Below are 26,685 nucleotides of genomic sequence, written 5' to 3' on the forward strand. Positions count from 1 at the left end.
ATGGGAGTCAGATGCACTACCATTGCACCACAGATCCCTTATCAATATGTCACTCTAGTTCCAATGCTACGTGGCCGTTAAGCTATACCCAAGCCCAATATACAACGCAACTTTCTGATCTAGAGTGCACTACCATTGTTGCACGTATCCCTTGTCAGTATGTCACTCTAGTTCCCGTGCTACGCGGCCCGTAAATTATGCCCATGCCCAATATACAATTATCGAGGTTAAAGATGCCATGTTAGAAAAAGACCGTGCAACCTCTAATCTGGAGTCAGACGCGCTACCGTTGTGCCACGGATCCCTAAGCCGTGATATAAAAAAAGTGGGAAAGAAGAACTTGATCCCGACGTGAATCGAACAAGCAACCTTCTAATCTGGAGTCAGACACACTGCCATTGCACCACGAATCCCTTATCAATATGTCACTCTAGTTCCAATACTACGCGGACTGTAAATTATACCCAAGCGAAATATACAACGCAACTTTCTGATCTAGAGTGCTCTGGCCCGTAAATTATGCCCATGCCCAATATACAATTATCGAGGTTAAAAATGTCATGCTAGAAAAAGACCGTGCAACCTTCTGATCTGGAGTTGTGCCGCAGATCCCTAAGCCATGATAAAAAAAAGTGTGAAACAAGAACATGAACCCGACGTGAATCAAAGACGCAACCTTCGGATCTAGAGTCAAACGCGCTACCATTGCGCCACGGATCCCTTACCGATATGTCACTCTAGTTCCAATGCTTCGTGGACTGTAAATTATACCCAAGCCCAATATACAACGCAACTTTCCTCAGCCATGATAATAAAATTGGGAAACAAGAACTTGAACTTGACGTGAATCGAACACACAACCTTTTGATCTGGAGTCAGATGCACTACCATTGCACCACGGATCCCTTATCAATATGTCACTCTAGTTCCAATGTTACGTGGCCGTTAAATTATACCCAAGCCCAATATACAACGCAAATTTCTAATCTAGAGTGCACTACCATTGTGGCACGGATCCCTTGTCAGTATGTCACTCTAGTTCCGGTGCTACGCGGCCCGTAAATTATGCCCATGCCCAATATACAATTATCGAGGTTAAAGATGTCATGTTAGAAAAAGACCGTGCAACCTTCTAATCTGGAGTCAGACGCGCTACCGTTGTGCCACCCTAAGCCATGATACAAAAACTAGGAAACAAGAACATGAACCCGACGTGAATCGAACACGCAACTTTCTAATCTGGAGTTAGACGCACTACCATTGCACCACGGATCCCTTATCAATATGTCACTCTAGTTCCAATACTACACAGACTGTAAATTATACCCAAGCGAAATATACAACGCAACTTTCTGATCTAGAGTGCTCTGGCCCGTAAATTATGCCCATGCCCAATATACAATTATCGAGGTTAAAGATGTCATGTTAGAAAAAGACCGTGCAACCTTCTAATCTGGAGTCAGACGCGCTACCGTTGTGCCACCCTAAGCCATGATACAAAAACTAGGAAACAAGAACATGAACCCGACGTGAATCGAACACGCAACTTTCTAATCTGGAGTTAGACGCACTACCATTGCACCACGGATCCCTTATCAATATGTCACTCTAGTTCCAATACTACACAGACTGTAAATTATACCCAAGCGAAATATACAACGCAACTTTCTGATCTAGAGTGCTCTGGCCCGTAAATTATGCCCATGCCCAATATACAATTATCGAGGTTAAAGATGTCATGTTAGAAAAAGACCGTGCAACCTTCTAATCTAGAGTCAGATGCGCTACCGTTGCGCCACGGATCCCTAATCAATCTTTCACTCTAGTTATTTCGAGGTTAAAGGTATCATTGTTAGAAAAAGACCGTGCAACATTCTGATCTGGAGTAAGACGCGCTACCGTTGCCCCACAGATCCCTAAGCCATGATAAAAAAAGAGTGAACGAAAAACTTGAACCCAATTTGAATCGAACATGCAACCTACTGATCTGGAGTCAGACACGCTACCATTTCGCTATTCGCCACGGATCCCTTATTGTCACTCTAGTTCCAATGCTACGCGGCCTTTAAATTATACTCAAGCCCAATATACAACGCAACTTACAGATCTAGAGTGCGCTACCACTGTGCCATGTATCCCTAATCCATGATCGTAATTCTGATCTAGAGTTAGACGCACTACCATTGTGCCACAGATCCCTTATCGATATGTCACTCGAGTTCGAATTCTACACAACCTGTAAATTATACCCAAGCTCAATATACAACGCAACTTTCTGATTTAGAGTGCGCTACCATTGCGCCACGGAACTCGAGTTCCAATGCTACGCGGCCTATAAATTATACCCAAGCCCAATATACAACGCAACTTTCTGATCTAGAGTGCTACAATGCAACTTTCTGATCTAGAGTGCGCTACGATTGCGCCACGGATCCCTAAGCCATGATCGAAAAAGAGTGAAAGAAGAATTTGATCCCGACATCAATCGAACACGCAACCTTCTTATCTGGAGTCAAACGGGCTACTATTGCGCCACAAATCCCTTATCAATATGTCAATCTAGTTCCAATGCTACGCTTCCCGTAAATTATACCCAAGCCCAATATACAACCCAACTTTCTAATCNTCTGCGGCCTTAAAGATGTCATGTTAGAAAAGACCGTGCAACCTTCTGATCTGGAGTTGTGCCACGGATNACTGAAAGAAGAACTTGAACCTAACGTGAATCAAACACGCAACCTTCTGATCTGGAGTCAGACGCGCTATCATTAAGCCACGGATCCCTTATCGATATGTCAGTCTAGTTCCAATGCTACGCGGCCGGTAATAAACCCAAGCTCAATATACAACGCAACTTTCTGATCTAAAGTGCGCTACCATTGTGTTGGATCCCTTGTCAGTATGTCACTCTAGTTCCAGTGCTACGCGGCCCGTAAATTATGCCCATGCCCAATATACAATTATCGAGGTTAAAGATGTCATGTTAGAAAAAGACCGTGCAACCTTCTGATCTGGAGTCAGACGTGCTACCGTTGTTCCACGGATCCCTAAGCCATGATCGAAAATGTGGGCAACAAGAACTTGAACCCGAAGTGAATCGAACACGTAACCTTCTGATCTGGAGTCAGACGCACTATCATTGAGCCACGGATCCCTTATCAATATGTCACTCTAGTTCCAATGCTACGCGGACTATAAATTATACCCAAGCGAAATATACAACGCAACTTTCTAATCTAGAGTGCTCTGCGGCCTTAAAGATGTCATGTTAGAAAAAGACCGTGCAACCTTCTGATCTGGAGTTGTGCCACGGATCCCTAAGCCATGATAAAAAAAAGTGGGAAACAAGAACTTGAACCCAACGTTAATCGAACACGCAACCTTCTGATCTGGAGTCAGATGCGCTACCATTGCGCCACAAATCCCTTATCAATTTGTCACTCTAGTTCCAATGCTACGTGGACTGTAAATTATACCCAAGCGAAATATACAACGCAACTTTCCTCAGCCATGATAAAAAAATATACAACGCAACTTTCCTCAGCCATGATAAAAAAATTGGGAAACAAGAACTTGAACTCGACGTGAATCGAACACACAACCTTGTGATGGGAGTCAGATGCACTACCATTGCACCACAGATCCCTTATCAATATGTCACTCTAGTTCCAATGCTACGTGGCCGTTAAGCTATACCCAAGCCCAATATACAACGCAACTTTCTGATCTAGAGTGCACTACCATTGTTGCACGTATCCCTTGTCAGTATGTCACTCTAGTTCCCGTGCTACGCGGCCCGTAAATTATGCCCATGCCCAATATACAATTATCGAGGTTAAAGATGCCATGTTAGAAAAAGACCGTGCAACCTCTAATCTGGAGTCAGACGCGCTACCGTTGTGCCACGGATCCCTAAGCCGTGATATAAAAAAAGTGGGAAAGAAGAACTTGATCCCGACGTGAATCGAACAAGCAACCTTCTAATCTGGAGTCAGACACACTGCCATTGCACCACGAATCCCTTATCAATATGTCACTCTAGTTCCAATACTACGCGGACTGTAAATTATACCCAAGCGAAATATACAACGCAACTTTCTGATCTAGAGTGCTCTGGCCCGTAAATTATGCCCATGCCCAATATACAATTATCGAGGTTAAAAATGTCATGCTAGAAAAAGACCGTGCAACCTTCTGATCTGGAGTTGTGCCGCAGATCCCTAAGCCATGATAAAAAAAAGTGTGAAACAAGAACATGAACCCGACGTGAATCAAAGACGCAACCTTCGGATCTAGAGTCAAACGCGCTACCATTGCGCCACGGATCCCTTACCGATATGTCACTCTAGTTCCAATGCTTCGTGGACTGTAAATTATACCCAAGCCCAATATACAACGCAACTTTCCTCAGCCATGATAATAAAATTGGGAAACAAGAACTTGAACTTGACGTGAATCGAACACACAACCTTTTGATCTGGAGTCAGATGCACTACCATTGCACCACGGATCCCTTATCAATATGTCACTCTAGTTCCAATGTTACGTGGCCGTTAAATTATACCCAAGCCCAATATACAACGCAAATTTCTAATCTAGAGTGCACTACCATTGTGGCACGGATCCCTTGTCAGTATGTCACTCTAGTTCCGGTGCTACGCGGCCCGTAAATTATGCCCATGCCCAATATACAATTATCGAGGTTAAAGATGTCATGTTAGAAAAAGACCGTGCAACCTTCTAATCTGGAGTCAGACGCGCTACCGTTGTGCCACCCTAAGCCATGATACAAAAACTAGGAAACAAGAACATGAACCCGACGTGAATCGAACACGCAACTTTCTAATCTGGAGTTAGACGCACTACCATTGCACCACGGATCCCTTATCAATATGTCACTCTAGTTCCAATACTACACAGACTGTAAATTATACCCAAGCGAAATATACAACGCAACTTTCTGATCTAGAGTGCTCTGGCCCGTAAATTATGCCCATGCCCAATATACAATTATCGAGGTTAAAGATGTCATGTTAGAAAAAGACCGTGCAACCTTCTAATCTGGAGTCAGACGCGCTACCGTTGTGCCACCCTAAGCCATGATACAAAAACTAGGAAACAAGAACATGAACCCGACGTGAATCGAACACGCAACTTTCTAATCTGGAGTTAGACGCACTACCATTGCACCACGGATCCCTTATCAATATGTCACTCTAGTTCCAATACTACACAGACTGTAAATTATACCCAAGCGAAATATACAACGCAACTTTCTGATCTAGAGTGCTCTGGCCCGTAAATTATGCCCATGCCCAATATACAATTATCGAGGTNGGATCCCTTGTCAGTATGTCACTCTAGTTCCAGTGCTACGCGGCCCGTAAATTATGCCCATGCCCAATATACAATTATCGAGGTTAAAGATGTCATGATAGAAAAAGACTGTGCAACCTTCTGATCTGGAGTCAGACACGCGACCGTTGCCCCACGGATACTTAAGCCATGATCGAAAAAGAGGGAAACAAGAACTTGAACCCAACGTGAATCGAACACGGTTGATCTGGAGTCAGACGCGCTACCATTGCGCCACGGATCCCTTATCAATATGTCACTCTAATTCCAATGCTACGCAGCCTATAAATTATACCCAAGCCCAATATACAACGCAACTTTCTAATTTAGAGTGCGCTACCATTGTGCCACGGATCCCTTGTCAGTATGTCACTCTAGTTCCAGTGCTACGCGGCCCGTAAATTATGGCCATGCCCAATATACAATTATCGAGGTTAAAGATGCCATGTTAGAAAAAGACCGCCCATGCCCAATATACAATTATCGAGGTTAAAGATGTCATGTTAGAAAAAGACAGCCCATGCCCAATATACAATTATCAAGGTTAAAGATGTCATGTTAGAAAAAGACTCTGCAACCTTCTGATCTGGAGTCAAACGCGTTACCGTTGCCCCCATGGATCCCAAAGCCATGATCGAAAAAGAGTGAAAGAAGAATTTGAACCCAACATGAATCTAACACGCAACCTACTAATCTTGAGTCAGACGCGCTACCATTGTGCCACGGATACCTTGTCGATATGTCACTCTAGTTCCAATGCTACGTGGCCTGTAAATTATACCCAAACCCAATATACAACGCAACTTTCTGATCTAAAGTGCGCTACCATTGTGCCACGGATCCCTATCCCATGATCGTAAAAGAGTGAAAGAAGAACTTGAACGCAACGTGAATCAAACACGCAACCTTTTGATCTGGAGCTAGACGCTCTACCATTGCGCCACGGATCCCTTATCGATNTCCAATACTACGCGGACTGTAAATTATACCCAAGCGAAATATACAACGCAACTTTCTGATCTAGAGTGCTCTGGCCCGTAAATTATGCCCATGCCCAATATACAATTATCGAGGTTAAAGATGTCATGATAGAAAAAGACTGTGCAACCTTCTGATCTGGAGTCAGACACGCGACCGTTGCCCCACGGATACTTAAGCCATGATCGAAAAAGAGGGAAACAAGAACTTGAACCCAACGTGAATCGAACACGGTTGATCTGGAGTCAGACGCGCTACCATTGCGCCACGGATCCCTTATCAATATGTCACTCTAATTCCAATGCTACGCAGCCTATAAATTATACCCAAGCCCAATATACAACGCAACTTTCTAATTTAGAGTGCGCTACCATTGTGCCACGGATCCCTTGTCAGTATGTCACTCTAGTTCCAGTGCTACGCGGCCCGTAAATTATGGCCATGCCCAATATACAATTATCGAGGTTAAAGATGCCATGTTAGAAAAAGACCGCCCATGCCCAATATACAATTATCGAGGTTAAAGATGTCATGTTAGAAAAAGACAGCCCATGCCCAATATACAATTATCAAGGTTAAAGATGTCATGTTAGAAAAAGACTCTGCAACCTTCTGATCTGGAGTCAAACGCGTTACCGTTGCCCCCATGGATCCCAAAGCCATGATCGAAAAAGAGTGAAAGAAGAATTTGAACCCAACATGAATCTAACACGCAACCTACTAATCTTGAGTCAGACGCGCTACCATTGTGCCACGGATACCTTGTCGATATGTCACTCTAGTTCCAATGCTACGTGGCCTGTAAATTATACCCAAACCCAATATACAACGCAACTTTCTGATCTAAAGTGCGCTACCATTGTGCCACGGATCCCTATCCCATGATCGTAAAAGAGTGAAAGAAGAACTTGAACGCAACGTGAATCAAACACGCAACCTTTTGATCTGGAGCTAGACGCTCTACCATTGCGCCACGGATCCCTTATCGATATGTCACTCTAGTTCCAATGTTACACGGCCGGTAAATTATACCCAAGCCCAATATACAACGCAACTTTCTGATCTAGAGTGCACTACCATTGTGGCACGGATCCCTAAGCCATGACCGAAAAAGTGGGAACAAGAACTTGAACCCGACGTGAATCGAACACGCAACCTTCTGATCTGGAGTCAGACACGCTACCGTTGCCCCACGGATACTTAAGCCATGATCGAAAAAGAGGGAAACAAGAACTTGAACCCAACGTGAATCGAACACGGTTGATCTGGAGTCAGACGCGCTACCATTGCGCCACGGATCCCTTATCAATATGTCACTCTAATTCCAATGCTACGCAGCCTATAAATTATACCCAAGCCCAATATACAACGCAACTTTCTAATTTAGAGTGCGCTACCATTGTGCCACGGATCCCTTGTCAGTATGTCACTCTAGTTCCAGTGCTACGCGGCCCGTAAATTATGGCCATGCCCAATATACAATTATCGAGGTTAAAGATGCCATGTTAGAAAAAGACCGCCCATGCCCAATATACAATTATCGAGGTTAAAGATGTCATGTTAGAAAAAGACAGCCCATGCCCAATATACAATTATCAAGGTTAAAGATGTCATGTTAGAAAAAGACTCTGCAACCTTCTGATCTGGAGTCAAACGCGTTACCGTTGCCCCCATGGATCCCAAAGCCATGATCGAAAAAGAGTGAAAGAAGAATTTGAACCCAACATGAATCTAACACGCAACCTACTAATCTTGAGTCAGACGCGCTACCATTGTGCCACGGATACCTTGTCGATATGTCACTCTAGTTCCAATGCTACGTGGCCTGTAAATTATACCCAAACCCAATATACAACGCAACTTTCTGATCTAAAGTGCGCTACCATTGTGCCACGGATCCCTATCCCATGATCGTAAAAGAGTGAAAGAAGAACTTGAACGCAACGTGAATCAAACACGCAACCTTTTGATCTGGAGCTAGACGCTCTACCATTGCGCCACGGATCCCTTATCGATATGTCACTCTAGTTCCAATGTTACACGGCCGGTAAATTATACCCAAGCCCAATATACAACGCAACTTTCTGATCTAGAGTGTGCTGCCATTGCGCCACGGATCCCTTATCAGTATGTCACTCTAGTTCCAATGCTACGCAGCCTGTAAATTATACCCAAGCCCAATATACAACGCAACTTTCTGATCTAGAGTGCGTTACCATTGCGCCACGGATCCCTAATCATCCCTTATCAGTATGTCACTCTAGTTCTAGTGCTACGCGGCCTGTAAATTATACCCAAGCCCAATATACAATGCAACTTTCTGATCTAGAGTGCGCTACTATTGCGCCACGGATCCCTTATCAGTATGTCACTCTAGTTCTAGTGCTACGTGGCCTGTAAATTATGCCTATACCCAATATACAATTGTCGTGCAACCTTCTAGTCTGGATTTAGATGCGCTACCGTTGCGCCACGGATCTCTAATCAATCTGTCACTCTAGTGATGTCTGATGGTGTTAATATAACACATGCGGAAGCAATTTGGATCTTAGGCACTTTTAGAACATCAATTATAGTAAATAACTAGCATGTTCACAAGTATTAAAACTTAATGAGTTTAGATACTAACCTTTTGTAGTTCAAACTCCTTTTTCCTCACGAACCGGTTTCGAACCACCACTAGTGTCTTCTCCACTATCCTCCGGCCTTAGAACGGGATTGTGGAATCCGGTGAGTGACTAAACTTGGGAGGGATTTTGTATATGTGAAGAGAGTGTTTGTGAGAGGTTTTTCTCAAGGTTTTTCACCAAGAAGAAGAAGACCTTCCATGTACCATGATCACTCTATTTAAAGAGTCATGTTTGCATGTTCATGCAAATTTGAGATCACCAAATTTTGACACTCAAAATTCCACTCAAATGTTTGGGATTATGTGGCAAGCATGCATGTTTGAGTTAACCAAATTTTGACACTCAAAATTCCACTCAAACTTGTGGGGTTTATTTGGCAAACATGCAAGTTTGGTTAAACCAAATTTTGACACCTCAAAATTCCACTAACATGGATTTTTCCATTAAATGAAGTCAACATTTTGACTTTCTTCATTTTAATTCAACAATTAATTTGAATAATGAATTTCAAATTAAAGTAACATTAAATGATTAATTAAACTATTTAATTAATATTTAATATTAATTCAAATGCCAATCCCAATCAATTCCGACACATAATTGATTAAGATATTTAAATCTTATTTAAATATCTCAGATTCTCTCTTTTTGTTTAATTCGTAAATAAAACAAAAATGCGGTTAAATATATCGTATATATGTAGCGCATATTCCCTAATTTGAATTCGAACACTTCGAACTCACTCGTCACACTGTTCTATGGTTTAGTCCGATATGAGCTAGCAGAGGGACCTAATGGACCTATAGATCATGGGCTCCAACGATCCAAGATTAACCGATTAAACTCATTAACCTGGTTAACCAACATTCGTTAACTACTAGGACACTCCACTATAGCCTAGTAGTTGCACTCCCCTCACTATAGATATATTTCTGTCCATTTGATATAACCATGATTAGTAAGTCGATCCTTCACAGGTTGTTCGTAACTAGAGCTGGGTCAATTTACCGTTTTACCCCTGAAGTTACTTCTTGTTCCTTATGTCTCACTGATCCTCTAATAAACAATTGGTTTGTGGTCCAACCAGTAAACCGAATCCCTCTCAGGCCAATGAGAGGGTGGGGCCCCTTGTTCAAGACCTGGAGTCAGTGCTTAAGGGAACTACCTTTCTTCTATCCCTAAAAGTGGGTAGGAGTGAATTCCATCTTGCACCCCACGTCCCCAGCCATTCACCCAGTCTTACCCCTGAAATGGGAGGCCTGTTGAGTCGGCGAACTAGAGCCACTCTCACCCATGCAAATCTAAGGATAATTCCGAATAAACAGGAGTTCATGGTTAGCTCAGGATTAAAACCGAGTTACCTAGGTTATCGAATGAAAAGAAAATCAGTCTCAACAGTAAACGACTTTATAAAGTGAGAGTGGTTTTCTTCATGGTCCGATCTTATGCAATACTCATTGCATAGGACGCCCCCACTCACATGTCTCCACATGCACAATTTAGTGATCGCATTGTTTATATCATATACAAAAGTGGGCCGCATCCATAGTGTCCCCAGAATAAGGTACTCAGCCTTATCCTTATACTATAGATCATTTTGACTATATACTTGAACTTGATCCACTCTTATGTCCTACATATAGTTCAAGTAATCATACTATAGCCAGAGTGTTCTTAGTTTATTGGATTTAGATTAATGATCGTAAAGTTCACTTTATTCAATAACAATCTTTACTCAATAAACAACAATAATAACTTTATTGAAAATAGAATATGTTTTTGTTTACAAACTATGAGTTTTAGGACATGAAACCCAACAATGTCGAGGTTAAGATGTCATTGTTAGAAAAACACCGTGCAACCTTCTGATCTGGAGTCAGACGCGCTAGAGTCAAACGCACTACCATTGCGCCACGAATCTCTTATCAATATGTCACTCTAGTTCCAATGCTACGGGCTCTAAATTATACCCAAGCCCAATATAGAACGCAACTTTCTGATCTAGAGTGCGCTACCATTGTGCCACGGATCCCTAAGCCATGATCGTAAAAGAGTGAAAAAAGAACTTGAACCCGACGTGAATCAAATATGCAACCTTCTAATCTTTAGTCAGACGTGCTACCATTGCGCCACGAATCTCTTATCAATATGTCACTCTATTTCCAATGCTACGTGGCCTAAAAATTATACCCAAGCCCAATATTCAACGCAACTTTCTGATCTAGAGTGCGCTACCATTGCGCCACGGATCCCTTATCAGTATGTCACTCTAGTTCCAGTGCTACGCGGCCTGTAAATTATGCCCATGCCCAATATACAATTGTCGAAGTTAAAGATGTCATGTTAGAAAAAGATCGTGCAACCTTCTAATCTAGAGTCAGATGCGCTACCGTTGCGCCACGGATCCCTAATGAGTATGTCACTCTAGTTATAAAGTGATGTCGAGTTAGACGCGCTACCATTGCGCCACGGATCGTCACTCTTTTTATAAAGTGATCTGGAGTTAGATTTCACTCTAGTAAATTAGGAGTTAGATATGCTCAGTATGTCACTCTAGTTTATAAGAATTAACTCGCTATCATTGCACCACGGATCCCTAAGCCATGATAGAAAAAAAAGTGAAAGAAGAAGTTGAACCCGACGTGAATTGAACATGCAACCTTCTAATCTGAAGTTAGATGTACTACCATTGCACCACAAATCCCTTATCAATATGTCACTCGAGTTCCAATACTACGCGACTTGTAAATTATACCCAAGCCCAATATACAACGCAACTTTCTGATCTAGAGCGCTACCATTGTGCCACGGATCCCTAAGCCATGATCGTAAAAGAGTGAAAGAAGAACTTGAACCCGACGTGAATCGAACATGCAACCTTCTGATTTGGAGTCAAACACACTACCATTGCGCCACAAATCCCTTCTTAATATGTCACTCTAGTTCCAATAATATGTGGCCTATAAATTATAACCAAGCCCAATATACAACACAACTTTCTGATCTAGAGTGCGCTACCATTGTGCCATGGATCCCTTATCAGTATGTTACTCTAGTTCCAGGGTTACGCGGCCGTTAAATTATGTCCATGCCCAATATACAATTGTCGAGGTTAAAGATGTCATATTAGAAAAAGACCGCGCAACTTTCTGATCTTGAGCCAAATGCGCTACCATTGCGCCACGGATCCCTAATCAGTATGTCACTCTAGTTTATAAGTGAGCTGGAGTTAGACGCGCTACCATTGCTCTACGGATCCCTAATCAAAATGTCACTCTAGTTTATAAGAATTAATTTGCTATCATTGCACCACGGATCCCTAAGCCATGCTAGAAAAAGAGTGAAAAAAAGAACTTGAACCCGACATGAATCAAACACGCAACCTTCTAATCTGGAGTCAGATGTGCTATCATTGTGCCACAAATCCCTTACCGATATGTCACTCTAGTTTCAATGCTACGCGGCCGGTAAATTATACCCAAGCCCAATATACAATGGCCAAGGTTAAATTTGGAATATTCATAATTATCAAAGGATGTCATGCTAGAAAAAGAGTGAGAAAAAAAAAACTTGAACCTAACATGCAATCTTTTAATCGGGAGTCAGACGCGCTACCATTGGGCCACGGATCCCTTATTGATATGCCACTTCTAATTCCAAGAGTGAAAGAAGAACCTGAACCAACATGAATCGAACACGCAACTGTCAAAACGAGTGAAAGAAGAACTTGAACCCAACGTGAATCAAACACACAACCTAATTTGGAGTCAAACTCGCTATCATTGCACCACGTATCCCTAATCGGTATGTCCTTGCACCACGTATCCCTAATCGTTATGTCACTCTAGTTTATAAGAATTTAAACTCGACGTGAATCGAACACGCAACCTTCTGATCTGGAGTCAAACGCGTTACCATTGCTGGTTAAATTTGGAAGATCCATAAGAGTGAAAGAAGAACTAGAAGATGTGAATTAAACACATAACCTTTTGATCTAGAGTCACCTAATCGATAAGAAAGAAAAAAACTTGAACTCGAAAACGCAACCTTCTAATCTATAGTCAGATGCGCCACCATTGCGCCCCAAATCCCTTATCAATATGTCACTCTAGTTCCAGTGCTACGCAGTAGGGGTGTACATCGTCCAGAATGGGTTGGGTTGAGGATTTTTTTTTTACCCAACCCAACCCGAAAATTTTCACAACCGAACCCAACACAACCCGAAAATTTTCAGGTTGGGTTTGGGTTGTTCCAATTTTTTTTAAAACTTTAACTAACCCTCTATGCCACTTAACCAACCTTCTGTCCAAAAAAATGGCACCTATCTAGCCACAAATAATGAAGTGGAGAGTGCAAAGTATAGAGATGCATTTCAGTTTTATTAAAGCACAGGGACTAGGAGAGATTGAGAGACGAGAAGGAGAGACCGAGTACCAAAGACGAAGAGAGATCGAGATCAAGATTAAGAGATGGAGAGAGTCGAGACTACAGCGTCGCAGTGTCGCAAAGAGAAGAGTCGAAGTATGAGAGTGAGAGACTGAGAAAGTGAGACGGTAAGAGGTGAAGGACTGAGAAAGAGACAAAGAGTAAAAGGTTAGAAAAGCTGAGTCTGAGAGACAAAGTCTCGGATTCACGGTCAAACGACGGACACGAAAAAAACCATGCTGGAAGAGAATGAAAAAAAACTTAAACCCGAAGTTAATTGAACACGCAAAATTTAGGTTTTAATATTTATTTTAATAGCTATAATGAGTAAAACTATAAATTAGATTTAAAATAAGAAGAATAAATAATTTTTTGTTTTATTTTTCATAAATTAATAAAAATATCCTTTTTTTTTTATTTTATGTAAACAATTAAAAATATCCTTATAATTTTATATTTTCTGTTCCTAATACTTTTTAAAATATCCTTTTAAAAAAAATTAAAAAATATGTTTAAATTTAAAAATAATAATAATAATAAAATATTCTTAACTTTAATTTAAAAAAAATAAAAATTTTCATTAATATTCTTAAAACTTTTTTAAAACCTTTATAAACATTTAAAAAAAAATTAATCAATTAGATTTATGCATTTTTTAAAATTTTTTTTTTTTAATTTCTCTATTTTCAAGGGGTAAGTTCTTGAATAAATGTAAATAATTGAAATACTTGATGGAAATAATTCAAAATCACATACAATGGAAGGTGTTAGACGAACGACTCTCGATAATAATATTGTCCACTTTGAGCCTAAGCTCTCATGGCTTTGTTTTGTGCTTCCCAAAAAGTCTCGTACCCATGTAGATAATATTATTTGATTATAAACTCATGAGCATTCCCGAAATGAGCCGATGTGAGACTTTCATCATCCAACGGATGGAAATAAATGTCTAAAAAATGTGAATGATCGATAACTTCTATGAGAGGAGACGAAATGGAGCTGAAGAGACTAGAGGAAGATCAAATTGAGATGAAAGTGGAAGAAAATTGAAAAATATGATGGTTTCAAATGAAATGGGTTGTTTGGGAATATTACCGAGTTTCAGTGTGAGTATTTCAGGTGATTTAGGGTTTTCGGTCTATCTCTTAATCTAATATTCTCGGTGAATGGTGTCACAATCGCACTTTNAGTTCCAATACTACGCGACTTGTAAATTATACCCAAGCCCAATATACAACGCAACTTTCTGATCTAGAGCGCTACCATTGTGCCACGGATCCCTAAGCCATGATCGTAAAAGAGTGAAAGAAGAACTTGAACCCGACGTGAATCGAACATGCAACCTTCTGATTTGGAGTCAAACACACTACCATTGCGCCACAAATCCCTTCTTAATATGTCACTCTAGTTCCAATAATATGTGGCCTATAAATTATAACCAAGCCCAATATACAACACAACTTTCTGATCTAGAGTGCGCTACCATTGTGCCATGGATCCCTTATCAGTATGTTACTCTAGTTCCAGGGTTACGCGGCCGTTAAATTATGTCCATGCCCAATATACAATTGTCGAGGTTAAAGATGTCATATTAGAAAAAGACCGCGCAACTTTCTGATCTTGAGCCAAATGCGCTACCATTGCGCCACGGATCCCTAATCAGTATGTCACTCTAGTTTATAAGTGAGCTGGAGTTAGACGCGCTACCATTGCTCTACGGATCCCTAATCAAAATGTCACTCTAGTTTATAAGAATTAATTTGCTATCATTGCACCACGGATCCCTAAGCCATGCTAGAAAAAGAGTGAAAAAAAGAACTTGAACCCGACATGAATCAAACACGCAACCTTCTAATCTGGAGTCAGATGTGCTATCATTGTGCCACAAATCCCTTACCGATATGTCACTCTAGTTTCAATGCTACGCGGCCGGTAAATTATACCCAAGCCCAATATACAATGGCCAAGGTTAAATTTGGAATATTCATAATTATCAAAGGATGTCATGCTAGAAAAAGAGTGAGAAAAAAAAAACTTGAACCTAACATGCAATCTTTTAATCGGGAGTCAGACGCGCTACCATTGGGCCACGGATCCCTTATTGATATGCCACTTCTAATTCCAAGAGTGAAAGAAGAACCTGAACCAACATGAATCGAACACGCAACTGTCAAAACGAGTGAAAGAAGAACTTGAACCCAACGTGAATCAAACACACAACCTAATTTGGAGTCAAACTCGCTATCATTGCACCACGTATCCCTAATCGGTATGTCCTTGCACCACGTATCCCTAATCGTTATGTCACTCTAGTTTATAAGAATTTAAACTCGACGTGAATCGAACACGCAACCTTCTGATCTGGAGTCAAACGCGTTACCATTGCTGGTTAAATTTGGAAGATCCATAAGAGTGAAAGAAGAACTAGAAGATGTGAATTAAACACATAACCTTTTGATCTAGAGTCACCTAATCGATAAGAAAGAAAAAAACTTGAACTCGAAAACGCAACCTTCTAATCTATAGTCAGATGCGCCACCATTGCGCCCCAAATCCCTTATCAATATGTCACTCTAGTTCCAGTGCTACGCAGTAGGGGTGTACATCGTCCAGAATGGGTTGGGTTGAGGATTTTTTTTTTACCCAACCCAACCCGAAAATTTTCACAACCGAACCCAACACAACCCGAAAATTTTCAGGTTGGGTTTGGGTTGTTCCAATTTTTTTTAAAACTTTAACTAACCCTCTATGCCACTTAACCAACCTTCTGTCCAAAAAAATGGCACCTATCTAGCCACAAATAATGAAGTGGAGAGTGCAAAGTATAGAGATGCATTTCAGTTTTATTAAAGCACAGGGACTAGGAGAGATTGAGAGACGAGAAGGAGAGACCGAGTACCAAAGACGAAGAGAGATCGAGATCAAGATTAAGAGATGGAGAGAGTCGAGACTACAGCGTCGCAGTGTCGCAAAGAGAAGAGTCGAAGTATGAGAGTGAGAGACTGAGAAAGTGAGACGGTAAGAGGTGAAGGACTGAGAAAGAGACAAAGAGTAAAAGGTTAGAAAAGCTGAGTCTGAGAGACAAAGTCTCGGATTCACGGTCAAACGACGGACACGAAAAAAACCATGCTGGAAGAGAATGAAAAAAAACTTAAACCCGAAGTTAATTGAACACGCAAAATTTAGGTTTTAATATTTATTTTAATAGCTATAATGAGTAAAACTATAAATTAGATTTAAAATAAGAAGAATAAATAATTTTTTGTTTTATTTTTCATAAATTAATAAAAATATCCTTTTTTTTTTATTTTATGTAAACAATTAAAAATATCCTTATAATTTTATATTTTCTGTTCCTAATACTTTTTAAAATATCCTTTTAAAAAAAATTAAAAAATATGTTTAAATTTAAAAATAATAATAATAATAAAATATTCTTAACTTTAATTTAAAAAAAATAAAAATTTTCATTAATATTCTTAAAACTTTTTTAAAACCTTTATAAACATTTAAAAAAAAATTAATCAATTAGATTTATGCATTTTTTAAAATTTTTTTTTTTTAATTTCTCTATTTTCAAGGGGTAAGTTCTTGAATAAATGTAAATAATTGAAATACTTGATGGAAATAATTCAAAATCACATACAATGGAAGGTGTTAGACGAACGACTCTCGATAATAATATTGTCCACTTTGAGCCTAAGCTCTCATGGCTTTGTTTTGTGCTTCCCAAAAAGTCTCGTACCCATGTAGATAATATTATTTGATTATAAACTCATGAGCATTCCCGAAATGAGCCGATGTGAGACTTTCATCATCCAACGGATGGAAATAAATGTCTAAAAAATGTGAATGATCGATAACTTCTATGAGAGGAGACGAAATGGAGCTGAAGAGACTAGAGGAAGATCAAATTGAGATGAAAGTGGAAGAAAATTGAAAAATATGATGGTTTCAAATGAAATGGGTTGTTTGGGAATATTACCGAGTTTCAGTGTGAGTATTTCAGGTGATTTAGGGTTTTCGGTCTATCTCTTAATCTAATATTCTCGGTGAATGGTGTCACAATCGCACTTTTCTTGACTGTGGACTTTGGAGATTGTGCAGCACTCACTCCCAATACTGAGTGAGTCAAGCCAATTTGGATTCGCGTCGCCTATGGTCGAGCAATGTATGCTCAAGCCTCTGGACCTGTTTTGAGAAGAACGTTTTAGAAAACGGGGGAGAGAGATTTTTGAAAGAGAGTTTGAAAGTAAGGTTGAAAGAAAAATGGAAAGCAACACTATATGGCTATAAGTAAAGAAATAAACACCACGACTTAAATATCATATAACTCAACGTCTAACCGAAAATAAAAAATAAAAAAATTAAAAGTTATTATGCGTAATCATCTATCTATATCTCATAGTATTTTTTAAATGTGATATTTGTTAGATGAACACAATTCTCTACAATTGTACGATATTGTCCACGAGTATTTTTTTATTATAAACTCATGATCATTCTCTAAATTAGTCGATGCGGGACTTTCATCATCCAACACCTCCCCTCGAACAAAGTACGCCTCCCCTTAACCGAAGCTCAACTCCTTTTTCTTTTGGAGTCTTAGTCATTTTTTACTATGCCTTCGAGGAGGCTCGACTCCTTTTCTTTTGGAGTTCTTTGTTCGACATTTGAAGATTTACCAATCTATTAACACGACTAAGTTTAAGGCATGTACCAATCTATTGGCACGACCAAGTTTTTTGGAGTCTTAGTCATTTTTTACTATGCCTTCGAGGAGGCTCGACTCCTTTTCTTTTAGAGTCCTTTGTTCGACATTTGAAGATTTACCAATCTATTAACACGACTAAGTTTAAGGCATGTACCAATCTATTGGCACGACCAAGTTTAGGGCATGACTCTGATATCATGTTAGATGAACACAACTCTCCACAATGCTATGATATTATCCACTTGGAACCACTTGGAACATTAGTTGACGTGAGACTTTCATCATCCATTATATTAAGAATAAGATTATTTTTTACTTTTTTAAAAGAATACTTTTTTGAAAGATATTTTTTAAATACTTCTGAAGATTCAAAAACAAAATATTTTTAAATTTTTTATTTTAAAGTTAGAGGTCAAAAGTATTTTATTAATTTATCCAAACAAAATTTTAAAATATTCGACACAAAATTAATACATCTTGGAATTGGAACACTTAAAACAACGAAAACCAATAGAACGTGAAGTTAGAATGGATGCCTGTAAATATTTAAGAATTACAAACCCTAAACAGTAATCTCACAAAACAAAGTTTCAAATACAAGTTTTTTCTCGTACTACCCAGAATTCTCAGCTTCAATCTTACCTAAAACAGTACAGATTTGACGATTTCGAACGTAGATTAAATCTCCCCGAGATATATCTGTTTATCACTACTGCAAGATCCAACAATAGGCTCACTCGGATGGAACACGCACTCGTTGACAGATCCAGTATGGCCAGGAAGCTTATACAAGATTCGTCGAGAAGTAGTATCCCATACGTACACCATCCGATCTGAACTACCTGCAGTGACCTTGCTACCGTCTGGAGACCAGCTACATTTCAGTAGGTTCTTTTCGAAGTTATGTTGGTGCCCTTCGAATATCTTGACACATCGGTTTTGCGGCGCGTATGGGCGCATGTCCCATATGCAGAGCTTGCAATCCATTCCATTGGTAAGGAGATAAGAACCATCAGGACTTAACTGCATACCAGTTATCATATCTTGATGACCTTGAAGTGTTATCATCACTTCACCTTTGCGCAAATCCCAGACCTTAACATCGTTGTCGATTCCGCCTGTGAAGATCTTATCTGATGCATCGGAGAAACTTACGGCTGTTATCTGATATTTATCTGGAAATGTTTGAATGGCACCCCTTTGACGCATGTCCCAAAGTTTTGCAGTTCCATCGTCCGATCCACTGACAATTAGTGGTGGTCCTCTTCTTGTAGGACAACATGAATTGACAAAGGACGAGTGCTCGGCCATCTTCTTAATCTGTTTTCCAGTCTCGACATCCCATGCTCTCAGCGTTTTATCCGGGCTGGCACTAACTATCTGAGATCCATCAGTAGTCCAATGAAGATCTAGAACAGCATTCTTATGCCCCCTCAAAACCATATAGTTCTTGCAATCCCCATGTACGTTCCATAGAAAAATTTCCTTGTCATGCGACCCTGAAGCAATCACGCTTCCAGCTGGATTAAACTTTAATGTATATATAGCGCTCTGATGGCCCGTCAACAACATGATCGGTGATTCCAGACTTGATGTTCGCTGCTTCCCATTTGGCCCGGGTCCTTGAGGAGCATTATATGGAACAGTGGACCATTCCATTGGCCGAGGACCAACTGTAGCCAAAGCATTTTCTCCTCCTGAAGGGACTTGCATCTTGAGTTATGCTTAATATTTGACCCCGACTCTGAAATGAAAAAAAAACTAAGTGCAAACGAACTAATAGAACGAGAAACAAGAAAGTACATAAGGCAATACCATAAGATTCCGACTCTTGAATTATACACTATATCACTTGAAAACATATTCCACTTTTTTTGGTATGTAGAGATACATTCTGATGCTAAATTACCATTAAAATTATAGTTTTTTCCTTAAAAAAAAGGTTGATTTGCATAGGAATAAACACTCCACATTAAACATCCTATTAGAATCACAAAAACATTCAGCCACACAATCCTAGGGTAACAGCCCAAGCCCACCGCTAGCAAATATTGTCCACTTGGGGTTTTTCCTTATGGCCTTCCCCTCAAGGTTTTAAAAGGCGTCTATTAAGGAGAGATTTCCACACACTTATAAGGAATGTTTTGTTCCTCTCTCCAACTGATGTGGGATCTCACAATCCACCTCCCTTGGGACCCAACGTCCTCGCTGGCACACCGCCCGATGTCTAGCTCTGATACCATTTGTAACAATCCAAGCACACCGCGTCCACTTTGGGCTTTCCCATTTGGGCCTCCCCCTCAAGATTTTAAAACACATCTACTAAGAAGAGGTTTTTACACCCTTAAAAGGAATGTTTCATTCCCCTCTCCAACCGATGTGGAATCTCACACATAGTGTCCTTGGGCAGCCGCATCCTTCCCCATTCCCAAATCCCAACTCAAATACTCTCCAAAAATTGAAAATAAACCAGAAAATGAACAGCAAACAACAAGAGTATATATAACTCACTACATAAAAAAATAAAAGTAAACAAACTAAAAATAGTATCAAAAAAACCATTAATGAAAGATGCAAATCCATTGGAAAATAAAGATATGCATACCGGAGGAAATGGTTGTCATCTACTACAGTAATGAATCATTGATTTAACTAACAACTAAATAAATTAGACCCTAGGAAACGTTCTAACAGGAATCCAATCAACAAAGTTTTTGAGAAGCATAAGAAACAAAGACTACATTGCATAAAAAAACAAGAAAAATGAACCACACAATCAAATTGGCTAAATCGCTTGCTAAGTCGTTGGCATAAAACAGCAAGTAGTATGAGGAAGAAGGGATAACGAGTCCGCAGTATCACCTTCCCAACATCTCATAGAACAACCACAACAGGATCGCGGTACTCAAAAAAATTTCACTTCGATTCCATAACAACTAGAAATAACAGTTATATCTCCAATTTTTCTTTGGTAACTCCAATCGATACTAATATCCACTTGAGATGAACCAATGTACGAAAACTATTTCAACCATTACACTGTGACTAACCATAATTATACAGAAACACTAGAAGCTGTGATCTGTAACTATCCAAAACGGTATTCAAAAAAGTTGAAGAAACTAAAGTACAAGGAAAATACAAAAACACTCCCCGGTGTGTTGAAACTCATACAATCTGAAAATTCCGTACTCGATCCCCCGAGTTTAAAACGGAAAAAGAAAGTAGAAGCGCGATTAGTGATGCAAGAACAAATAGAATTGTTGTGGCTAACCTATTAGCATCATCAGTTTCATGCATAGAATCAAACAATAGAGGCATTTCTCAAACTTAAAGAAGGTAATGAACTTGGTGGAAGCGCAAACCTGGTTGAGACCCGAGAGTAAACCCTAGACGGGAGTTGAAAAGCCGGCACCGAATCTGCGTCGCTGCTCGCAAGAAGCGGAAATGATTTCTCCGACACTGAAATGTGAAGTGTAGCCAAAGTCTATAATCGAAGCACTCACGGGCCTGGTAGTGGTAGCCCCTCCGGTCATAAGCTTCCACGGGAGGCCCAACAATAATCCAATGCCTCGGACGGTAAGTTAAAAAGAGAAATCATTTATTATATTTTCTTTATTTCTTTATTTGTTTTTATAAATTAATTTATACAGTTTTTTTTTGTTTTCAAAAATATCCTTAAATTAAAATTTTAAAATTTAAAAAAAAAAAAAAAAAAAAACATTAATCCATTAATTTTAAACTAGCATTAATCCATTAATTTTCTTTTTTTTTAAAAAAAATCATTAATAAAAAATAAAAATTATCTATTTATTATTTCTCTTTTATATAGACTGACAATACAAAAAATTAAAATATTTTTCAAAATTTTACAAAAATTTAAATGTATTTTAAAATCTCGAGAATACTTTTGAAACTTTCAATTTGAAAAAAAAAAATATTAACGGTCTTCATCCTCGAATCTTCTGACACAACGCAATTTAACAACCAATATTCAAACGAAGCACTAAATAATCTGTTTCTCATGTACCATTCGTTCAATAGAAAATTATGAAAATGGATTCTCTCAGATATTGGCTTAGGGCTAGACAGCTAAGATTGGATAAAATATGAATCCGACTAATTGGTTTATAATAATTAAGACGGGTTGGTTATAATAATTCATGAAGCAGATTCTCATGGTCTCTAAATTCAATTAAATTTGACGGGTTAAATTGTAAACCTTAATAGGGTCACCGACCCAAAATTTCAGGTTAGTCTAAAAGCTTCTAGAACCTAACCCGAGTGTATTAGGGTTTTGACCAATTGCACCATCAACACGGGTCCAAATCTTCTACGACATGGATCACTCCAACTTCAGAAAGCCAATAATAGAAACAACAATGCGTAAATGCAAATTCAGGAGAAAAAAGGAAGAAGAGGAGGAGGATCAAATATGCTAATTTCAAGACTGGAAATTTTATAAACGTTACAGAACAAAATACCCCTTAATTCTTCACTTTCTCAAAGAATCTTGAAAGTGGCACAGGACCATCCGCCTCTTCATCATCACTCGAAGACTGCTTGCTTCTCGACCTATGCTTCTTTTCCCTCTTCGATCTTTTCGATCTCGACTTTGATCTTCTAGATTCCCTTTCCTCTTCGTCACTGCTGGATGAATCCGAGGATGAACTAGAAGAGCTCGACTCAGACAATTTCCTCTTCGAATGCTACAACAGTAAAACTAAATTAGACTATTTTTTAAGATCAAGAGATTCACGGTTGCTGAAAGGAAGTGTCGGTATAAGATTGTTAACAAGATAGAATCGAGATAACGGATCACGAATGATAATAACTTTGCAGAATTTTTCATGTCGCTTGTGAGCGTGTCATAGTGTTGATACAAAATATATGACTATAGTAACTTGAGAGGCATCATCGACATCAAGCTCACCAACATTTTTTAACTCGTATTGAGCAAAACATTATGAAAACAATATATAGCGGAATCGTGATAGTAAGAGTTGAAAAATGTTGGCACCTTTCTCTTTTTTTTGCTCCGTTTCTTTAAGTCTCGGTTCTTCCTATCTGTAATACCGACGACTTTAGAAGATCTCATTTATCTTACTAATATTAATATAAGAACTCATCAAGTATATACCTTTTTCATGACCAGACTTGCTACCGGAGCGATTTCTCCCATGAGCAAGTTTGCGTGCCCGCTCAGCATCCAACTGCGCTCTATATTCTTTCATCATTCTATCCGTATCTGCTTCCATCTCTCCCTTTTTCAACTCGTCTTCCTGTTGCACCAAACCGAATAGAACAGATGTCAGGTAAATTTGATAAGAATTGTGGCAACAAACAATTCCCATGATGCTAAAATGTGGCAGCTATGGAAAATATCTGACAATGATAGGTTATATGTGGAGAAGAATTGTGAGATCCCCCAACGGTTGGGGAAGAGAACGAAGTATTCTTTATAAGGATGTGGAAACCTATTCCTAGGAGACGCGTTTTAAAAACCTTGAGGGAAAACTTAAAAGGGAAAGCCCAAAGAGGACAATATCTGCTAGCGGTGGGCTTAGTTCGTCACAAATGGTATCAGAGCTAGACACCAGGCAATGTGCCAACCAGGAGGCTGATCCCCAAAGGGGGTGGACACGAGGCGGTGTGCCAGCAAGGACGCTGGGCCTCAAAAGGGGGTCGCACATCGATTGGAGAAGGGAACGAATACTAGTGAGGATGCTGGACCCCGAAGGGGGTGGATTGTGAGATCCCACATTGGTTGAGGAGGAGAACGAAGCATTCTTTATAAGGGTGTGAAAACCTCTCCCTAGCAGACGCGTTATAAAAACCTTGAGGGGAAGCCCGAAAGGAAAGGCCCAAAGAGGACAATATTTACTAGCGGTGGGCTTAAGCCGTTACAAGAAAAACTGCCGTTCTCAATGCAACCACAAGATTCTTTATGTATCACAGTAAAAAAGAACTATGATGCTGGATAACTATATTACTGATAAGAAAAAGAAGATGATTACAAATTAAACGAAAACACCACAATGTCATCAAGGACGATGTGTACCATACTAGTATGCTACCAATTGGGCAAAGCATTTGCAAGGGTGAATGATGTTAAGACAACCAAATCTAGGCACAGAAACATGAAGTAATAATTGGAAAATTTAACCCACGAAAAACTTACCTTTTGCTTCTTTTTATATTCCTCCCACGTAATCGTGTGAGAAGTATTAAGGCTGGCCAAACGAGCAGCATGCCACTCTGGTGAATGAAATGAACCATCCACCTGAGACAGTCCTCGTCAATAACAATAAAGGAGAAGATAATAACCCCAAATATGCCACTGAATAATTTAGCATCAGAATCTCGACGTATATACAAAAAATATATATAAAGAAAAAATCTTACTTCATTAACAACAGGCCTGTCATCTAACAATTATCCAGGGCTAACTTGGATTTCGTTCTCCAACAGATCATATAGTCATCAAAATGAAGATCCAAGCAATGACAGAGTCAGACTACTTTATAGATGGATCGAACGGGGAAAATAACTATTCGTGCCAATATATCATTCATATCAAGGCACCATTAAGTATCATTTACCCAGAAGAAGCCTTTTTCTAAATATAAGAGAAGTAGCAACTACATTCAATCGGTACCATATGCGACAAAATTTATAGATGCTCAAATAAAATCAAAGCCAGATAAAAATATGAAATAAAATGAATGCAATAATACCAAATGATTGGAGAAAAACAATCCTTCCAATTAAAATGTCAAACTTCAGTCATCAATATCTAACGACGACTAGAACAGGGAAACCATAGAATGCGACCATCTCCAAATGTTCTAGGCAGAAAAAGGATGCTATTGCCATATATGTTTCTTTTTAAACTGCTAAACATTGTATAAATTCAAACAATTAAGTCAAGTCAAGTCAAGTCAATTTGAACCTTGGACAACTTGTCGTTAATCTACAGCTAAACCGACATTTTCTTACATCCAACGACCCACCGAGTCGACTAAATGGCATAATAACATTCGTGGATTATAAACTTCCGATTGAGTTAGTATAGAAATCGAACATCACAAGAGATAAGCATTTCAATTATGAACGTCCCATGGAAACTAGCTCCCAAAGGGTAGTAGAGTGGAAGGGTACAAACCATTCCATCTTCAACCTCTGCCGGCCCAGCCGCGCTTGTGGATCCCAGCCTGGCTTTCTGCATCGCTTTGTACGCTTGATTCTTACCCATTTTGAAATACAGCCAGGCAAGAAATCTGAGGAAAATGAGAGTATAAATCCCAGCAACATACAGATACTAAACGAAAATCGGATATAAACAACCAAAAACATACAAACACAACGGATTTAGATATGAAAAACAAGTAAACGAAAAGGAATGACCGAGTCAGCTCAGCTCTTCACTGTTACATGTGAGCGTTGCCTAAGAGAAAATTATGAGAACTAGGCAATTCGTTGGCTCTTTCCTATGGGGTAGTTGTTCTTCAATAGCTTTGTAACATGTACTTGAATGATTTACCCAGAAATAATATCCAATTGGTCATAAATCTATACAAAAACGATAAAAAATTCGAGATGACTTCTTATAGTGAGCAGAACAAGAACAAGGAAGACGACGAACTCCGGGGCTTGATTGAATCGAGGAATACTTGGAAGGAATTTTGTGTCAATTTCCCAGAAAACTGGAATCATAAACGAAGAACAGATGAAGTTCAAATGCAGGCAAGAAAATGGGGGTTTAGCTAAAAATTGTTGAGAATCGATAATAGAAGCAAAGAAAAGTGAAATTGGGAGAAGTAAAGAAGCTACCAAATGAAAATTGTGTAAAGAAAAGGACCCTGAGAGTAAACCCTAGAGGGTTCTTCAAAGGCAACCGGCAATCGGAGTCGCCAGACTCGAATCTGAATTGTCCCGACACCGAATTCTCCTGAAGCAATAGTCAAAGTATTCACGGGCCTGGAGCAGGCTTGCCTTGTCATATGGACATGCTAGTGTCAGGCCCATCTTATATTTTTTTCTTTTCTTTTTTCTTTTTTTCGTTTAAATTAAAAATCTATTGTTTTTTTTTTTTTTTTTTTTTTTTTTTTTTTATTNTTTTTTTTTTTTTTTTTTTTTTTTTTTTGGTATGAAATTAGTTATCTTATTTTTGTATTAAATTTAAATTATTTAATACTTAGTATTTTGTATATCTCGTATTGTCATTAACCTAACGATTTTAAAAGGCGCCTATTAAGAAAATGTTTTACACACTTACAAGGAATGTTTTGTTCCCCTTTCTAACCGATATAACGCGTCTGTTACGGAAAGGTTTTCACACACTTATAGATTGTTTCGTTCCCTTTTGTAACCGATATGGCGCCTATTAGGGAAAGGTTTTCACTAAGTAATGTTTTGTCCCCCTTTCTAACCGCGAGATCTCACAAAACATCTCTTTGGGAGCCGAGCGTCATCCCTGACATATTGTCCGATGTGTAGCTCTAATACCATTTGTAACAACCTCCAAAGTCCACTACTAGCATATATTGTCCGCTATTTGTGACAACCCCCAAAGTATCATCC

The 26,685-nt window shown here is 39.3% G+C and overlaps 2 protein-coding genes and 9 non-coding genes across 17 annotated transcripts; all 11 read right to left on the bottom strand.

Annotated features, from left to right (window-relative positions):
* Nucleotides 1-1,203: 1,203 nt before the first annotated feature.
* TRNAW-CCA lies at nucleotides 1,204-1,275 on the bottom strand. Its single transcript has one exon. It is a non-coding gene; the product is annotated as a tRNA-Trp (tRNA).
* A 244-nt stretch (nucleotides 1,276-1,519) lies between these two features.
* On the bottom strand, nucleotides 1,520-1,591 carry TRNAW-CCA. Its single transcript has one exon. It is a non-coding gene; the product is annotated as a tRNA-Trp (tRNA).
* Nucleotides 1,592-3,082: 1,491 nt separating this feature from the next.
* TRNAW-CCA lies at nucleotides 3,083-3,154 on the bottom strand. The gene has a single exon. It is a non-coding gene; the product is annotated as a tRNA-Trp (tRNA).
* Nucleotides 3,155-3,353: 199 nt separating this feature from the next.
* TRNAW-CCA lies at nucleotides 3,354-3,425 on the bottom strand. The gene has a single exon. It is a non-coding gene; the product is annotated as a tRNA-Trp (tRNA).
* A 1,386-nt stretch (nucleotides 3,426-4,811) lies between these two features.
* Nucleotides 4,812-4,883, bottom strand: TRNAW-CCA. The gene has a single exon. It is a non-coding gene; the product is annotated as a tRNA-Trp (tRNA).
* A 244-nt stretch (nucleotides 4,884-5,127) lies between these two features.
* TRNAW-CCA lies at nucleotides 5,128-5,199 on the bottom strand. The gene has a single exon. It is a non-coding gene; the product is annotated as a tRNA-Trp (tRNA).
* Nucleotides 5,200-7,461: 2,262 nt separating this feature from the next.
* TRNAW-CCA lies at nucleotides 7,462-7,533 on the bottom strand. The gene has a single exon. It is a non-coding gene; the product is annotated as a tRNA-Trp (tRNA).
* Nucleotides 7,534-11,813: 4,280 nt separating this feature from the next.
* On the bottom strand, nucleotides 11,814-11,885 carry TRNAW-CCA. Its single transcript has one exon. It is a non-coding gene; the product is annotated as a tRNA-Trp (tRNA).
* Nucleotides 11,886-14,703: 2,818 nt separating this feature from the next.
* Nucleotides 14,704-14,775, bottom strand: TRNAW-CCA. The gene has a single exon. It is a non-coding gene; the product is annotated as a tRNA-Trp (tRNA).
* A 3,810-nt stretch (nucleotides 14,776-18,585) lies between these two features.
* On the bottom strand, nucleotides 18,586-21,599 carry LOC111802267 (U5 small nuclear ribonucleoprotein 40 kDa protein). The gene is made up of 2 exons (XM_023686568.1): nucleotides 21,468-21,599; nucleotides 18,586-19,846 (listed from the first exon to the last, which is right to left on the bottom strand). Exon 2 carries the CDS (start codon nucleotides 19,813-19,815, stop codon nucleotides 18,781-18,783), a length of 1,035 nt encoding a protein of 344 aa, XP_023542336.1. The 5' UTR covers nucleotides 19,816-19,846; nucleotides 21,468-21,599; the 3' UTR covers nucleotides 18,586-18,780.
* Nucleotides 21,600-22,423: 824 nt separating this feature from the next.
* Nucleotides 22,424-26,087, bottom strand: LOC111802679 (protein FAM133-like). Of its 7 annotated transcripts, none has more exons than XM_023687132.1 (7): nucleotides 25,936-26,076; nucleotides 25,748-25,808; nucleotides 25,268-25,382; nucleotides 24,284-24,385; nucleotides 23,243-23,384; nucleotides 23,123-23,169; nucleotides 22,424-22,811 (listed from the first exon to the last, which is right to left on the bottom strand). In XM_023687132.1, exons 3-7 carry the CDS (start codon nucleotides 25,355-25,357, stop codon nucleotides 22,590-22,592), a joined length of 603 nt encoding a protein of 200 aa, XP_023542900.1. In that variant the 5' UTR covers nucleotides 25,358-25,382; nucleotides 25,748-25,808; nucleotides 25,936-26,076; the 3' UTR covers nucleotides 22,424-22,589. The 7 variants fall into 7 exon arrangements, with proteins under 7 accessions (XP_023542900.1, XP_023542898.1, XP_023542896.1 ...); XM_023687130.1 differs by having other exon boundaries at nucleotides 25,725-25,808; XM_023687128.1 differs by lacking the exon at nucleotides 25,748-25,808 and having other exon boundaries at nucleotides 25,936-26,087.
* Nucleotides 26,088-26,685: the final 598 nt, after the last annotated feature.

The sequence above is a fragment of the Cucurbita pepo genome, chromosome LG09 (genome assembly GCF_002806865.2).
Source record: "Cucurbita pepo subsp. pepo cultivar mu-cu-16 chromosome LG09, ASM280686v2, whole genome shotgun sequence".
NCBI lineage: Eukaryota > Viridiplantae > Streptophyta > Magnoliopsida > Cucurbitales > Cucurbitaceae > Cucurbita > Cucurbita pepo.